The 15,884-nt window shown below is 44.0% G+C and overlaps 5 protein-coding genes across 5 annotated transcripts; 2 read left to right on the top strand and 3 right to left on the bottom strand.

Annotated features, from left to right (window-relative positions):
• Window positions 1-707: 707 nt before the first annotated feature.
• On the bottom strand, window positions 708-2,643 carry LOC108149579 (diacylglycerol O-acyltransferase 2). Its single transcript, XM_017277213.2, has 6 exons — window positions 2,027-2,643; window positions 1,868-1,965; window positions 1,682-1,813; window positions 1,274-1,615; window positions 1,019-1,218; window positions 708-954 (listed from the first exon to the last, which is right to left on the bottom strand). Exons 1-6 carry the CDS (start codon window positions 2,153-2,155, stop codon window positions 797-799), a joined length of 1,059 nt encoding a protein of 352 aa, XP_017132702.1. The 5' UTR covers window positions 2,156-2,643; the 3' UTR covers window positions 708-796.
• A 2,157-nt stretch (window positions 2,644-4,800) lies between these two features.
• On the top strand, window positions 4,801-8,953 carry LOC108149666 (tyrosine-protein kinase receptor torso). The gene is made up of 14 exons (XM_017277411.2): window positions 4,801-5,229; window positions 5,405-5,635; window positions 5,719-5,956; window positions 6,016-6,098; window positions 6,167-6,335; window positions 6,389-6,694; window positions 6,795-7,130; window positions 7,185-7,356; window positions 7,417-7,921; window positions 7,979-8,073; window positions 8,130-8,252; window positions 8,313-8,450; window positions 8,508-8,681; window positions 8,741-8,953. Exons 1-14 carry the CDS (start codon window positions 5,077-5,079, stop codon window positions 8,793-8,795), a joined length of 2,778 nt encoding a protein of 925 aa, XP_017132900.1. The 5' UTR covers window positions 4,801-5,076; the 3' UTR covers window positions 8,796-8,953.
• Window positions 8,954-9,808: 855 nt separating this feature from the next.
• Window positions 9,809-11,035, top strand: LOC108149588. The gene has a single exon (XM_017277222.2). It carries the CDS (start codon window positions 10,016-10,018, stop codon window positions 10,976-10,978), a length of 963 nt encoding a protein of 320 aa, XP_017132711.1. The 5' UTR covers window positions 9,809-10,015; the 3' UTR covers window positions 10,979-11,035.
• Window positions 11,036-11,413: 378 nt separating this feature from the next.
• LOC108149652 (ubiquinone biosynthesis protein COQ9, mitochondrial) lies at window positions 11,414-15,481 on the bottom strand. Its single transcript, XM_017277392.2, has 4 exons — window positions 15,341-15,481; window positions 12,059-12,738; window positions 11,796-12,005; window positions 11,414-11,738 (listed from the first exon to the last, which is right to left on the bottom strand). The coding sequence occupies exons 1-4, from the start codon at window positions 15,399-15,401 to the stop codon at window positions 11,700-11,702; spliced, it is 990 nt and encodes a 329-aa protein (XP_017132881.1). The 5' UTR covers window positions 15,402-15,481; the 3' UTR covers window positions 11,414-11,699.
• On the bottom strand, window positions 13,098-15,285 carry LOC108149651 (glomulin). The gene has a single exon (XM_017277391.2). The coding sequence runs from the start codon at window positions 15,074-15,076 to the stop codon at window positions 13,169-13,171; it is 1,908 nt and encodes a 635-aa protein (XP_017132880.1). The 5' UTR covers window positions 15,077-15,285; the 3' UTR covers window positions 13,098-13,168.
• Window positions 15,482-15,884: the final 403 nt, after the last annotated feature.

Here is a 15,884-nt window from a genome sequence, read left to right as displayed (position 1 = left end):
ACCAGCTTAACATTCGTTGTAAAGATATTTCATGTATTTCTTTCAGCCAATGCTTTACTGCCACACTTATCAATCAATTATTCTATATGGAATTAAAGGGGCTAACCAGTATGACACTTTTAAAAATTGATTCCTTTAAATTTAATTGAATATTTATCGTTAGACAGTACTCTAGTATAAACTGTGAATGTATTCCCATACAATGACCCAGGAACTTTTTTATTGGTTAAAAATGTCCATCTGTGTATTACAAAAAATACTATTTTTTAAACCCAACAAATTTTTTCAATTCTACGTTAGTTTGTTTCTTTTTGATATTTTTTAAGATTGTTGGTGTAGGAGATTCGTTGTACTTCAATAATATTTTTGATTTTTGTTGTTTAAAATACTTATTAGGCCGGAAAAATGGCACCACAAACACCGCATGGCTTCGTTAAGAAATCATTAAAAGTTTTGTTATAATATAACCCCCTATATAAAACATTCTATAAATTTTGCATAAGTTACACTGGTATAGCCCCTTAATTTGACCACTAATACATGTTGATCGCTGATCAACACTAAAAGCTTTTGAATCGACGTATAGTAAGCTAAACAAAGCTTTTCAAAGCTGCCAATCGACATTGCCTTATTTAAACATTCGAGCCCTACCTACAGTTAGAAAAAGCTTTGACAGCCGAAATAAAATTAAAAATAAAATTAACTTATAAGATAGGTAAATTGGTTTTTATTAAATGCTTATAAAGCATTATTTTGATCGTATTTGTTAGAAAAATATTAACAATTGTTTTAACTACTAGTGAATGATTAGCTTTTTCTGTTTCACGTTTGGAATGTATTGAGCTTTGTACTTAGCAAACATCTTCTCCAGATCGTCGATGACCTGTTGGTGAATCTTATCCACATATGCAGCGTCCGGCTGATCGGATTTTATCACATCGATGGGGGCTCCAACTGAAAACATTTTAACATTCATTGAACAATTGGAAGTTAGAAAAATCTTGAGATCTTGACTTACCAACTTGAACAATACGTCTACGGTTGGGTAGGATGCCAAAAGTGTAGTTGAAGATGCCACGACCCACAGGAATCATCGGGGAAATTCCCGTAAACTTCTTCACAAAATCTTGGAAGCGACGAACCGCGGAGTTGGGGGGGTTAGCCACTTGATCGATAATGTCCACCTCGCCGAAGGAAAATGTGGGCACAATCGATGAACTATAACAAAAAAAATGTATAATATTTTTACAAACTTGTCCAGCTCTTTACTTACCCCGTTCGAATGGCCATTTTCACGAAACCCTTGCGATCCTTGAGGGTTAAGATGTATTTTCCAGGGTGCGAGTCCAGTGCCTCCTGGGCACCACCAACCAGAATGGCCACCGCGTTGGAAGTGAAGCCGTCGCGATTGTCTTTGTGCTTGGGATCGTTCGACTTGGTTAGCAAATATACCAAAGCCTCTTTGGACACGGAAACCAAGCCCCATGCTCGCAAGAGTCCACGCCCAATGGGTGTCAGGAAGTTCTGATCCAATGTAGCCACCTTGGGCCTGACTTGCGGGAAGAGTTCCAACCACTTGGAGATGTCAAGACCCATGTTGATGGAAATGCCAGTCCTATCGGGGGTTTCAATATTAACATAAGTATGTAAGATAAGATTGGCTTTCAGTCAGTGGGCTTACCCCAGAATTCCGTGGGGAAAGCTGGCCAAAATGTAGTTTTTATTCGGGGGTAGCTCAGCGGTTTTGACTAGCTGCACGGGAAAGTAGTCCCGATAGTGCCGAAACAGCCAGTTATTGCGGATAATCGTCCACCTAAGATAGATTGCATTAAGTGGTTTTTATAAGCTACTTGTCAGGCGTTCATACCCGTTGCCGTCCATAATCGAGTGGGTTCTTCTGTGATCCACATAGACGTATACCAAGTAAATGATCACCAAGGTGCGCCACAAAAGACTACCATAGATCTAAAGGCAAAAGGCTTTGCTGTAGTAAGCATTCCTGAATATATGATATTATTATATTTACCAGCAGGGCAGCAACAAGAATATAGGATCCTAGGGAAACTGTCAGGCAGAAAAAGATTAGGAATGCCATGGCAAACGTCTGACGACGCCGCTCCATGGGAACTCCAATGGGAGCCCACTCGATTTTCATGCTGCCAGCTTTGCACTCAAAAACTTCACGGATCGAACTATTGGACGGCCCTCCAGCGACTGAATAATGTCCAATGTTTAGAAACCTTTTCTGGTTCTTATCAGTGTCCGTCGATGGCGCGGGTTCGTGGCTATCGGTAACAATTGTTAAAAATACCACCGACTTAATGGCATTTGCTTGGGGTGTTTAAAAATTCGAACAATCAAGATAATAACTTGCTTTATATATATACGTCTGTCTGCACTGGCGATATAGTCTTATCATTGCCAACAACCGGCATTTTAAAAGTTTGCTTCATCATCATCAAGCTCGTATTTACGTTTATTTATTACAGATTTTAAAAGTTAATTACCACTGGTTGGCCAATTATTAGAACATTGAAACGTCATTAGATTAGAGATAAACTTGATACAAAACTACAACCAAGTTAAATCGACTTGTTTTGCTAATACTAATACCAAAATAAACAAATATTTCATTTCAATTTATTAATCCATCCACAACGTATTTCTTTTGTTTAAATACGGTTTAAATAATATTTTTATTTTCCAAGTTATCTAAACTATAGCGACCTCATGTATGTCTATAATATTTATATATACTAATATTGTTTATTTTTGGAGACACTCAATTGTTTACACACGTAATGGATTCTTATCGCATTTTAAGAGCAGAACCGACGACGCGAGCGTACAATATTTAACTAAGCCAACCCACTCGGGGCTTTCAAAAGTCAGAGAGCAATGCACGACATTCCCATATGTGTATTGCGAATACTAGCATGCAATGCAACAATCGAGTCACCGAAGTATTTTCGGGTTCTATACGATATAAACTGAGACAGAGGCAGCTAAGGTCATGTGCATTTGTATATGCAGTTGCAGGGGTATATTGCATTTGAATACCTGTTCAAAGCTAGCACTTACTCTGCTCTAATTAAAAAAACGCAAGGAAAACGGCTTATGTAAAACTCGCAATACAATGTGAGCAAAATTAGCAAAGAGTATTAAGTTTGAATGTTGGCGCCCACGACATTAGGGATGGAAAATACTTAAGCATTGACCCAAATTTCATTCTTTGTTATCGATTTGTTCAAAATTCAACAAAGGGAGTATTCAGCAGAACAACATCATCACTGATCACTGAAGTAATCAGTGATCAAGTTTGTTCTGCTAAACGCTTTTGAAACATTACGCATTAATTAATTCATTTTTGCTTGTTTGGTTTGTTTTTTTTATTTTTGTTTTGTTTACATTCTGATTTTTCTGTTTGTTCTTAACGATATTTTCACCATTGACATAAGCTAGCAAATATGTATCATGTATCAAGAAAAGGTATTGTACTATTATTACTCTCCTTTTTTGCTGATCATAATGGAAGAATTTTTGCGACATGATCAGTGATCACACGCATTCAGCAGAACTACCGTAAGAAATCCATAAGTGATCAGTGATCATGTTATTTTACTGAATACGACCAAAGTTTCAATGAACAATTAAATTGGGACTATCGATTCATTTTCAAAGATTTACACAAGATAGCTAACCCTGTGCTATGTGTGTCTAATCGTACACCACCAATTTTTGTCTGTCATTAACCTTTAATTTAAGCTTCGCTGAGTTGAACTGAGTTTTTTAAAACGAAATTTGCCGATAGGATTTCATTCTTTCTTTCATTTACACAAATTTGTTGACGTACGTTATAGGATTGGCTAAGGGTGATTAGGCTTAGACGATTTAGAAAAGGCAAAAAAAGTTTCAAGATGAAATGAAAGTATTACTGAACCAGGATGGTTATCAAACGCAAAAAGATATTGCGAAACTTGGGTGCCAATTGCACTGAACCCATGAAATGAAAAATGGATTGATTACCACAACCCGCCAAATCAACTGCGAAGCCGATGATTCATGGTACGGAGGTAATGCTCTGTATTTGGAGGGACTAAAACGGTGTAGGATATTACGAATTTTTGTAATCGGGTGAGACGATCACAGCGGACCTCCACCGACAACATTAGATCCGTTCAAAAAAAGCCAGAAGAAGCGAGAATGGCCGACAAGATTTACCTTTCTCGCCATTTAGTCCAGACACTGTTTCTTCTGATTTCCATTTATTTAGATTGATGCAGAACGCCCTAACCGGAATACGTTTCACTTCGAGACAAGGTATCAAATATTGGCTTGATTCGATCTTGGACTCAAAAGATGAGCAGCTTTTTTGGCAAAGAATCCATATACTACCAGAACAATAAATATAATATCATATATTGTATTCACTATTTCGAATAAAGTATCAGTACATTTTCTTCTTCAAATATAGCTTTATTTTACTGAAAAATCCTTTAAAATGTATCGATAGTCCCATTATAAGAACAAACAATTATGAAATTAAAAAAAACAACTATTTTCTTCTCTATGGTATTACCCGTGTAACTTGAACCCTGGGGAATGCCAGCAAATTGCCCAATCCTCCTTGGGGCTACGATGACGACGTGCCAATCCGATTTTTGCATTTCAAATGTCGCCCCGCTCCATCTGCTCCAATGCAATGAAGAAGTGAAAAACATATCAAAACAAAATAGCGCAAATTATATTCAGCGAGTCCACCGTTGTTTATCATTCCTTTTTCGTAGTTCTCCTCTGTCGCATTTTGGGCCTCAGTGTGCCAAGATAATCCGTGAGCAGTGGTTGTTGTGGATCTCTAATATCGGGCTCTTCAGGAATAACTATTTTAAATATTTTGTGTATTTTACTAATTGTGTAATTTTGTATACGTTAATGAGTGGAGAATTAATGGGTGAAGCAAAGTGCATGGCAAAAGTGCAATAAACCCAAGGCACGCTTTTAACAAATATATTTTGCTTTCCAATACGCACACAACGATAGACTGAAGAAGTTGATTTGGAAGTAAAACAAAGAAAAATGCTGATTTTCTATGCGAAATACGCGTTTCTCTTTTGGTTTTTCGTGGGAAGCAATCAAGGTGAAATTCTGCTGATGGACCAAGTCACCCACGATGAGATGCTGCTCAATGTGACCGCCTGCACCCAGAACTGTCTGGAAAAGGGCACCAAAGTAGGTGTCCCCAAGTGTGTATTATGCGCATTAACATTGTAATTTAAATTAAAAGGACACAAATTGATAGGATGGGAGCAGAGCTTTCAATTTCTACAGAATTCTAATATTCGGCAGGAGCTATGAAACTAGTCAACAAATTATTGCTAAACTATATTATCCTTTCCCATAACAGGACTTTCGGGGATGCTTCAAGGACTGCAAAGTTAATGGAACCGCTCCTGGAGCCCTGCGCAAAGTGCAGGATAACTTCCAAATGGAGATGCTTTGTCGCACGGAGTCGGAGTTAGTTTTCCAAATAGACTGGGTTCAGCACAGCAGGGGAAATGGGTCGGCTCCAAATGTCACATACATCATCAAGGTGAATGCTGTCAAGGAGGACATTACAGGGGCCAAACTCTACTTGGTAAGAAACACTTGCCCTTAATGGTGGTAACATCTTTTACATCACAATACTTCGATTCTAATCATTTCTCATGGTGATTTCAGTCCGATGAGAACATTCTTATCCTGCCGGGCTTGGAGTCCAACTGCAGCCACAACATCACCGCTCTGGCGGTGCACGGGGATGGGAGCTACTCGCTGATAGCCAAGGAGCAGAGCTTCGCCACCCTCATACGGGGATATCAACCCAGCAAAATGGGAGCCGTGAGTCTGCTGCGATTTGTCCCACAGCCAGATGACCTGCACCACATTGCTGCCGAGATTGAGTGGGAGCCTTCGGCGGGTGAGTCTCTTCATCCGGGGAACACTGCCTCGACCTTCCCTGAGCTTTTGCTATTCCAGAGCGCAACTGCTTCTTTGACATGGTGTCCTATTCAACCAACAGCGTGAACTTGGGCGATCCGAAAGAGGTTTGGTTCCGCGATGTGAGTGCTTAAAAACCATTCTTTGCCTAGGAAAATAATGTAGACTCAATCTCAACCTTCTATTCCAGCAAAAGAAGCTGTACAAGCACACACTGCACAACTTGGAGTTCGACAAACACTATCTGGTGGGTGTGAAAACGGTCAACAAATTGAATGGTCTGGAGAGCGCTTTGCAATGGCTGACGGTGATCGCTCCCAGCTGCTTGGATTGGCATCCCTTCAACTACACACTATGCGGTGAGTTACGAGAATGTTCCATGGTCACTTAATTTCATATAACTCTTTGATAGCTCCCTACAAGCCGGAGAATCTGAGTGTGATGCAGGAGCAGTATCTGCCGAATACCTTGGCTCTGAATATCAGCTGGGCGCGACCCAGTCACCTCCCAGATAGCTACACACTCCGCATCTTTGATCTGTTCAAGGGAAGCAAGGAGGTAAACTTCACCCTCCACCAGAACAGCAGCCACTTCTTCGTACCCAAGATCACGGTGCTGGGCTCCCGTTTCGAGGTTCATTTGGTGGCACAATCGACTGGCGGCAAGAACGCCACCGATTTGACCTTGGACAAAATTCCGCGGGAAGTCTGGCTGAGTGGTAAGTGTAGGAAGGAATGAACTACCAGCAACATTCCCTGTTTTATCTCATATAATTTTTAATCTATTAATCCATTATTTTGATTCCCCATCTGAACCAGAGGGAAATCTGGTCAAACTGGTGCTCTTCATTATTGTGCCCATATGCTGCATTTTCATGCTGTGCTCCCTGACCTTCTGCAGACGGAATCGGACGGATGCCCACGCCTTGCAGTTGGAAGCCAAGGATGCCAAGGCCACTGACTTCCACCTCTCGCTGATGGACAGCAGCGGCCTGCTGGTCACCCTGTCGGCCAACGAGAGCCTGGAACTAATGGACGAGCTGGAGGTCGAGCCCCACTCGGTGCTCCTCCAAGATGTCCTGGGCGAGGGCGCCTTCGGTTTGGTGCGTCGCGGAATCTACAAGAAGCGCCAAGTGGCCGTCAAATTGCTGAAAGGTAACCTTACCAAGGAAATGGTTCCCTATCGATGATGTAATTTTGATTCCACAGATGAGCCCAATGAAGAGGATGTGTATGCGTTCAAGTGCGAGATACAGATGCTCAAAGCCGTGGGCAAGCACCCAAATATCGTGGGAATCGTTGGATACTCCACCCGCTTCAGCAACCGAATGATGTTGCTAATTGAGTATTGCAGCCTTGGAAGTCTGCAGAGTTTCTTACGGTAAGTAGTTCGTTCTAAAAATATTGGGACACTAATTCAATCTAATGTGCTCCAACTTAGTGAGGAGTGGAAGATCCGGCAGGAGCAGTGTGCCGTTGGCCTCAAGAAGAACCTTGGGCAGAGTGTAGACAAACGACGGCTCCACCGACCCACCCGCAGTCCCATCCATGCTCTCATTGAGGACATCAACAGCTCCATGCTGTCCACTGTGGAGGAGGAGAGTGAAACGGATCGCACACAGACAAGCGGTCGGGTGGAGACCTACACCCTCACGCGAGTCACCAATGCAGCAGACAACAAGGGTTATGGACTGGAGGATATTGAAAACATCGGAGGTAGTCATGTTCCAATGGTCTTAGAGGATTGTAAGAAGGAGTCAAAACAGGAGCTAAAACCGGAGCTGAAGAAAGAGCCGGAACAGCAGGACTCCAAGTTCGAAGGCAAGAAGCGAACCTTCGAGAACAAGGAGTATTTTGATTGCCTAGACTCAGCGCATTCCGAGCCAAGAGTGCCACTAAAATACGCAGATTTGCTGGACATTGCCCAACAGGTGGCGGTGGGAATGGTGAGACACTTCCATGAGCTCCAAATTTAGAGCTAAAAACGTAAATTACGGTTACAGGAGTACCTGGCCCAGAACAAAGTCGTGCATCGGGATCTGGCCGCTCGTAATGTGCTGATCTCCCTAGATCGCAGCATTAAGATTGCGGATTTTGGGTGGGTAATCTCTTGAAACTCCGTTGCCCTTCAAATCATTTCTGCTTCTGTTAAAGCCTAAGTCGGGATGTCTACCATGAGAACGTGTACCGAAAGTCCGGAGGAAGTGGCAAGCTGCCCATTAAGTGGCTGGCCCTGGAATCCCTCACCCACCAGGTGTACACCAGCCAGAGCGATGTGTAAGGACTTGTGGGACTTGCTTCCGAATCATCCCCTCACCTGATCTCTTACTCTTCCAGCTGGTCCTTTGGGGTGCTGCTCTATGAGATCACCACGCTCGGCGGAATGCCGTATCCCTCGGTTTCTCCCAGTGATCTCCTGCAGCTGCTGCGACAAGGTCACCGGATGAAGCAACCTGAGGGATGTACTGACGAAATGTGGGTAAAATAATCTCTACGTTTTGTACATTCGTTGAAAAAGTCTACGTAACTTAGGTTCACTTTGATGAAGAGTTGCTGGAGTTCCGTGCCCTCACACAGACCCACATTTTCCGGACTGAAACAAAGACTTGGAGCAATGATTTCGGCAGAAAACGATGTGCCGGAACGGCTAAAGCAACTGCATGCTGCAAATGAAACAAAAGTAAAGTCCAGTGACAATCTCCACAGGTAAGATAATTTGCTAGAAAAAATGAATATTTAAACTATTCTAAATTCCTCGATTTCAGTCAAGTGGAGCAACTGCCCTGTGAGGAGGCGCCATACTTGGAGCCCTTAAATTAATCTCCTTTAGTTATAGAAGATAAAGATTGAGTGCAATACTAGATTGTTGGAGAAAAAATGTTACCATAGAATTCTAGTTTCCAATTCAGACAACGCTGACAAGCAGACAACACATTTCTACTTGCAAATAAACATTAAAGATAGGTCTAAGAATATAACCCTGGCGAATCTAAGATCTAGTCGGTGTGGGACTTTGATATTTTTCAGATTTGATTCGAATTCGGCGAATTAGCTAAATATAATACCAAAACTAATTTTCAAATAGAAAAGAATCAAACTTCAACAAGGCGAGGCTGTTACCGATTTTTATGCGTAAACGTTAAAATATTTTTCACTTAATTTTTTGATCGTTCCTATGACAGCTATATGATATCGTTCTCCAATAAAACTAGTTAACAAAATTTTAAATCGTTGAAATCCTCCAGAAATTAAACCTTGATTTTCCGGTGCAGATGGACTTCCTCATTCCAAAAATGACACTCAAAATCGATGGTTTATTTCACAAAAAAATAAATCATTTTTCAACTTTATTATACACGCTATAAAGAAAGGTTTCCTTAAACTGAAGTTCCGACAACATAAATTAATTCTTAAAAAGTACACACCTGAAAAACGAAAATAATTTGATAACATTATGGTGATGATGGAAAATTCACACGAATCAAGCAATTAACCCCAACATTCCGCCGGTTAATCTATTTTACACGACTTATATAAACCTGCAATTAGAAGAAGACTTTTTTGAAAGCTTCGTTCAGATAGCTTTAAAACTGAGAGACAAGTTTGCGTACAAACAGGCGATCGGACGGAAATGGTTAGATCTACTCTCCTAGTGATACTGATATATAGTGTATAATATAGAATATACTTATACATATAATACGGCAATGTCTCCTACCCTGATTTGCCAACTTTTAGCTAGAGTTTTAATACCAAGGCAAGGGTATAAAAATCCTTTAACTACAACTTATGCTATGCACTTGTTGTCACTGATGAAAACCGATGATTTTTGACAGTTTTTCGTCAAAACCACAATTCTTTGGCCGCGCTTTGTCACCTCAACATGTTTGCTCACAACTGTGGTAATATAGGCTACGATAGGATCTGGTTCGTTTGGACATTAGGACGTTTAATCGTCATCAGCCTTGACAATTCGAAATTGAAAGTAATTCCAAGCTGGCTAGTTCACAGTGCAATCCTAATCCTGACCTCCTCCATCGATGTGCATCCACTGCTGCCGCCTGCGCCGGACACCATGTCCGCCGATTCCGTACAGCTGTCCCCACTGTCCGGTGCGCACCATCTCCAGCTGCTGTCCCCTGGGCAGTCGTCCCCTTGCCGATAACCCCTTCATGAAGGACACCTTGTCACCTCGGTGGCTGGAGGTGAACCGTCGGGTCATTTACGCCCTGGCCAACAAATTGGAGCGGTCCCCAGAAGCAGCTCACTACATGTTGTTACGCATGCTGTATGCCAACTATGGAAAAGTGATGATGATATCCAAAAAACGCAAAAGTTTCAAAGTGCCGTTGAGCGGCTTTCCGTATCAGGATCTCTTCTCCTCCAGCGACCTTTTCGATGGTAATGGGTACTTGTCCAATCCCATGGCTCCAGAGACCCTGGCAAAGCTGCTCCGCATGATGCAGGACTATATCTTTCGGCTGAGAGCGCTTAATCTCAAGTACAAGTGGTTCGAGAATGGCGACGACCTCAGTGACATACTGCACCTGTTGGGGGAACAAGATGAACTGGTGAGACTGTTAAGGGGACTTTTTGGGGACAGCGATGTGGTGCCCATTCCAAAACTTCTTAGAGCTCTCAACGAGCTGGAGTTCAGTAATTTATTCGGCAAATGGAAGAAGCAATCCAAACCGTGGTTAGTGAGAAGTATATCCGATCTCTATTCGGAAGTGACGGAACCCAAGAAATCAATAATGATATCACCAGTCGCTAAATGCACTAGATTTGGTTCCCCGCAATCAGTTCAGAGTTCAGATACCAGTGCTCTGGGACCAACCCATTCGACAAATAGAAGACCCACACCCACAACCAATCTTCGGCGATGCGGAGTTCCGGGACAAGCAACAACAAAATCAAGAGGACCAACCAATAGGCCCAAGGAAATCTTAGAATTTGGATCTAATAAGCCAATGAATAGGACAGCCGAACCAAATATATATTAGAATATATTGTAACGTATATTAAAATATTATTTGGACCAGCCGCCCAATTCATTCATTCCCTTGGAATAAATGTTTGGACTATTTTTGTTATAGATTTTGTCTAAACACAATGGTTATTATGAATCAATATAACACATTCTGCATGTTATTCTTTGAGGAAATTCACAATTTAAATATCATAATGATTCAACTAAAGCTAAGTGCGACCAGAATAATTGTTTAGCTGGTTTCACCTTCAACTTATATATATAAACCCTCTATTTCCGTACATTTCCGTACATATCTATGAATAATCACTTGAGCGTTAAAATTGCAACCTTAACAGCACCAAGGTCATGTGCGCAATAAGTCATCGGTCGGACAAAGCAAACCGTTCAGAAAACTAGATACGTTAATATGATTAACAAATAAACAAGTACAAACTCCAAATGTGGATGGGTTTCCCGCTCTTTTTATTTGCAGATTCAGGCTGCGAATGTGAGAAAATAGAAAATATAGGTATAGGAATAGGTATCTAACAAATTATGGTTCGCTTTTCAACATGTTATCCCCAGAAAAACCACAAAAATCTTATTTATATGCACATATATACATGTGGATTTAAGGTAAACATAGGTGTAGATCTTCAAGTGGGAGAACCTTCGTTCCCCCTAGAACTATTTATCTTTGGACTGCATACGGCACTCGGGGCAACGGCTCACGGGACCGGCTTCTTACCGTGCTAATTACGATTATAGCCTAGACCAAGTATATTACGCGCCTGGAAAGACAATGGGCAATTAGTGGACCAGAAGTGAAGAAAGTAGAATATGCTCACCGTTATGAACGCCGAGTTAAAGGATCGTTGGAACGTGTGCGTCATGCCCTCCGTCTGCGATAGCATTATTTGCAGCTGCACGGCCTCGTCCATGCGGTTCTTGAGGAACTCCCAGGTCTGGGTGTGTCCTTGGGAGGTGTCCTGCAGGAAGTAGAGCTCGGTCATCTTCATGATGGTCGCCAGACCCACGCGTCTAGTGTACCAGCCGAACTGCAGAAAGACATAGACTAGAACACACAGATTGAAGATCATGGAGTACTCACGTCCACGGATCGATCCCCGGAGTAGTAGCAGATGTCATCCACTAGGGTGAGCACCTGGGCCAGGGCGGTGGGTGCATGCTGCGGTTGGGCCATCAAAGCCATCGCCTGGGGCCACTGCTGCTTGTAGGGGGTGACCATTTCCAGTCGCTGGCGCACCGCTTGCACCAGAAAATCCAGCGGGTCCTCCACCGCCTGCTTTCCGCCATCTGTCTGTTGCTGCAGGCTCTCCACCAGCTGGGCGTTGCACTTGCCGTTGAAGTGGGAGACCAGGGCGAAGCCACCCTCGGGGAACATGCCGTGCACCACGCTGGGATAGCCACTCTCCTCGGCGCCCAGGACGATGGCCTGGCGCGACCAACCCTGCTGGGGCACATGCTGTAGGGCGGCGTCCAGGATCTTTGCCCTTATGGCATCCACCTTTGCCTGTTTGGCATCATCCTGCTGGCCACTTGAGTCCGATCCTTTTGCTCCCACACCTCCTCCTCCTCCGCCTGCCCCTGACTCTTTTTGCGTGGCCTTTGCAGCCGCCTCGTCGGCCGCATCCCGCTCCCTTTCACGCTGCTCCTCTCGTGCCCGAAAATCGTCCAGGTTTGTGGTCTTTTCATCCTTGGCATAGCTCCTTGCTAGCAGGGAGGTGAATGGTCGGGGCTGCAATGGAGCCAAGCGGGAGCTTTGTGCATCTACAAATAAAGGGAACCCATGTAGTAACCATTTAAGTGTGAGAAAATCATTTATGTTAAACAAAATATTTATCTTGATTGGTTTACCAATACAATGTTATTCTAGCCAATGTTGGTAAAACCTTGATCCTTGGCACTTTGCTAAGTTAAGATAGAACATACTGAGTGCTTTAATATTTTTTAAAAACCCATAAGTGACTCTAAAAACACAGTTAAATATTGCAACCCGGTTTAAATAAGCATATTGTGTTGCAAACCCCGCATCGGTAGCCAGGTAATTAGCACGCCACAACTGGCTCAATTAGCCGATCAATTATCGCCCCATTCAAGAACCTCCAAACCCCAAAGATCAGTATTGGTTTCGTTTTCAGTTGTGTTTACACACAAAGTTTACGTTATCATTTCGCTTTCATTGTGGACAAATTATAAACTAAGAATCCGCTGGAGTGGCGTTTCGACGTAGGCTGGCGGACTGTTCGAGTTTCTCACTGGCAATCAGATACAACGATTGCAGGGTTTCCAGACTGGTGATCGAGCTGGCCAGAACCTCGAGCTTCTCCTGGCGTCCAATGTCCGGCAGAGGGTTGTCCCCGTCGCCGCCGGCCATGCCGCTGTTGGTTATGTTCACGGCCAGCATGTTGAGCTGTCGCTGCATCAGTTCGTCGTCCGAAGCGCTCTGGCCCTTTTCCACACGCTCCTTGTACGCCTTGTAGTGGGCCATCGAGAAGTTGAGCGCTTTGCCCAGGGGATCTAGCAACCTTCTAACGATGTCCGGCAGAGATTGCCAGAATCCGGTGACATCCTTTTTGTCCCTCACCGCAAAGTAACGCAGAATGTTGAGAGCGTGACACAGGCGATCGGCGTGCAGGAGCAGATCGGATTTAACGTCGTGGGGCAGCACACAGACGCACAGCAGCAGCATCTCGCGGAACATCTTTCCGCTATAGACCTCTGGCAAGGGGCCGGATTCGGCAAGGGCCTTGTCCACCAGATCCTTGTACATTCCCCCGAGGTAACCCATCAGTCCGTCGTGCTGCAGCGTCTCCAGCAGATTTTTGAGGATGAGATACTTTCCATGGTCATCGAAGACTAGCACATATTGCCGCAGCACATGCAATCCCAGCTGGCGGAGGGCGACTTGCGGCGAGTAGCCTACAATCTTGCACAGGGCTTCGCAAAAGCGCTTGTGGACATCCAAGTGAAGGGAACTTGAGGGCACCGGATCGACCAGGGTGCTCAAAAGATGCTCCACTAACCGAAGGCCGCAATACTGCAGCGGTGGCTCTTGCTGTTTGAGCAGCACTTCCGCCAGATAGACGATTGATTCGAATAGGAAAAGGGGCGCATATATCCTGGGCGCAGTGGCGGGCAGTTGGTTGCCCACGAAGAGCGAGTGATAGTACATGGCCACCGCATGCAGCGGCAGCTTTTCCTCGATGAGGAAAACATTTCGGCAGCTCATCTCGTAGACACCTTTCGCGGCATCCAGTTTGCGCTGCCACCTGGCGCGCTGCTCCACGAGGTTGAGTAGATAGAAAGGATCACCCAGGCAGTGGCTAACATCCTGGCTCAGGCCCTCTGTCACCTGCTGCACATAGGTGCGTGTGAGGTCCTCCTTGACATGGCTCATTTCGAGCAAAGCCAGCGGACGACCCAGGAGCTGGATGAGAAAGCAAGTGAAGACGTTGCGCCGGTTCAGACCGCAGTCCCTGAAGGTTTGGCTGGGAGATCGCACATCCTGCTGAAGTATTTCGCTGCAGAGCGGCTGGCGGAAAAGGCCCACGGTGATGTAGTGTGCCAGCAGATCCTCCACCTGCTCGTTTTGCTCTATAAGTCGCGCTTGGGCCTCGTCGTAGCCCTCGGAGAGGTAACTAGGAAGGGGCAGCTCCCTCAGTTTGGTCAAAACGCTCTGGAGGCACCACTCCACGGCCTGCGGCTTATCGCGTCCCTGTCGCTGGAGCACCACTTGGAGGGCCCTCAGATAGCCGGCGAACACATTGAGGCTGCTGCTCTCCTCCAGGCGTTCCATCAGTTCCAGCATGAGCTCCTGCAGCGGCGCAAACTTGGCCAGCAGCTTGAGCAGCTCATCCGAGCAGTCGAACAGCTCCGGCTCCTGGGCGTTGACTTCGTCGCAGAGATTTTCGGAGCACACGTCGTGGTAGAGTTGCATGGCTATGTGGGGCAGCAGCCGGGTGTTCCTTTCCGACTCCTGGGCACTTTGGAACAACATCCGCACGCCGTCGTAGGCTTTTTCCAGCAGCAGCTGCTTGATGAGCTGCAGTAAATTGGACGCTTCCACTGCATCCGCCATATCCACCTCCATATCCTGATCCTGCATTTTGTTTGACTCTTTTTGTTTATATGTATTACCACTTGGTATTTGTAATTTTGTTGGAAATTGTCGAGAATTTTAAGGCCGCCGGCATTTGGCAGTCAGCATTTTACACTTCCCCTCTCACTCACTCCCTCTCGCCCCCTTTCTTTCGCTCGCACGCACTACTCGATCGAACAGCTGTTTCTCGGGTTGCGGGCTCTCTTTCGTAATGAGCGCACGCTAAAAATTCGCGGCTAACAGGTGAATTGGGGAATTCCCACTACTTACTAAGTGGCATCAGGAGCTTCTGCAGGCGGATTAGCTTGTGCAAACAGCGCACATTTGCCATTTTAGCGGCTTGAAATCGTTCGGGCAATTGAAATCGGTTTGTTTGGCATTCACCAGGAAGCCAACGCGGATAGTGTTGGAAAGCGGCGTGCTCATTTAGTATTACTGCGTTTTTTATATTCTCTGTAGTGTTTTAGTATGTAATCAGTGTTGCCCAAATGTCGCTAAAAACATTGCTGAATTTTATGTAACTGCTGTACCTGTCGATTACAATTAACATTCAAATAATAATTAATAGCAAAAATTTAAAAAAAAATGTCAATAATTTTTTAGGATTCAGTCAAAGAATATTACATTGAGTAATATTTTATTTTACAAAAAAGCTGAGTATATCTACCTTCAGCTTCGTGGTGCCTAAGCCCCAATCGGGAAAAAAGTTATTCAAAATATTATTTTAAAAAAAACTGCCAATAAATTATTTGTCTAAAAACTTGTTAAACATAGTCAAAATGAAAATGCTCTGTAAATTACACATAAGTACCTT

Source organism: Drosophila elegans, unplaced genomic scaffold (assembly GCF_018152505.1).
Source record: "Drosophila elegans isolate 14027-0461.03 unplaced genomic scaffold, ASM1815250v1 contig_133, whole genome shotgun sequence".
In the NCBI taxonomy this organism is placed as follows: Eukaryota; Metazoa; Arthropoda; class Insecta; order Diptera; family Drosophilidae; genus Drosophila; species Drosophila elegans.
The sequence above is the reverse complement of the archived record's forward strand: the minus strand, read 5'-3'. Positions and strand labels throughout refer to the sequence as shown.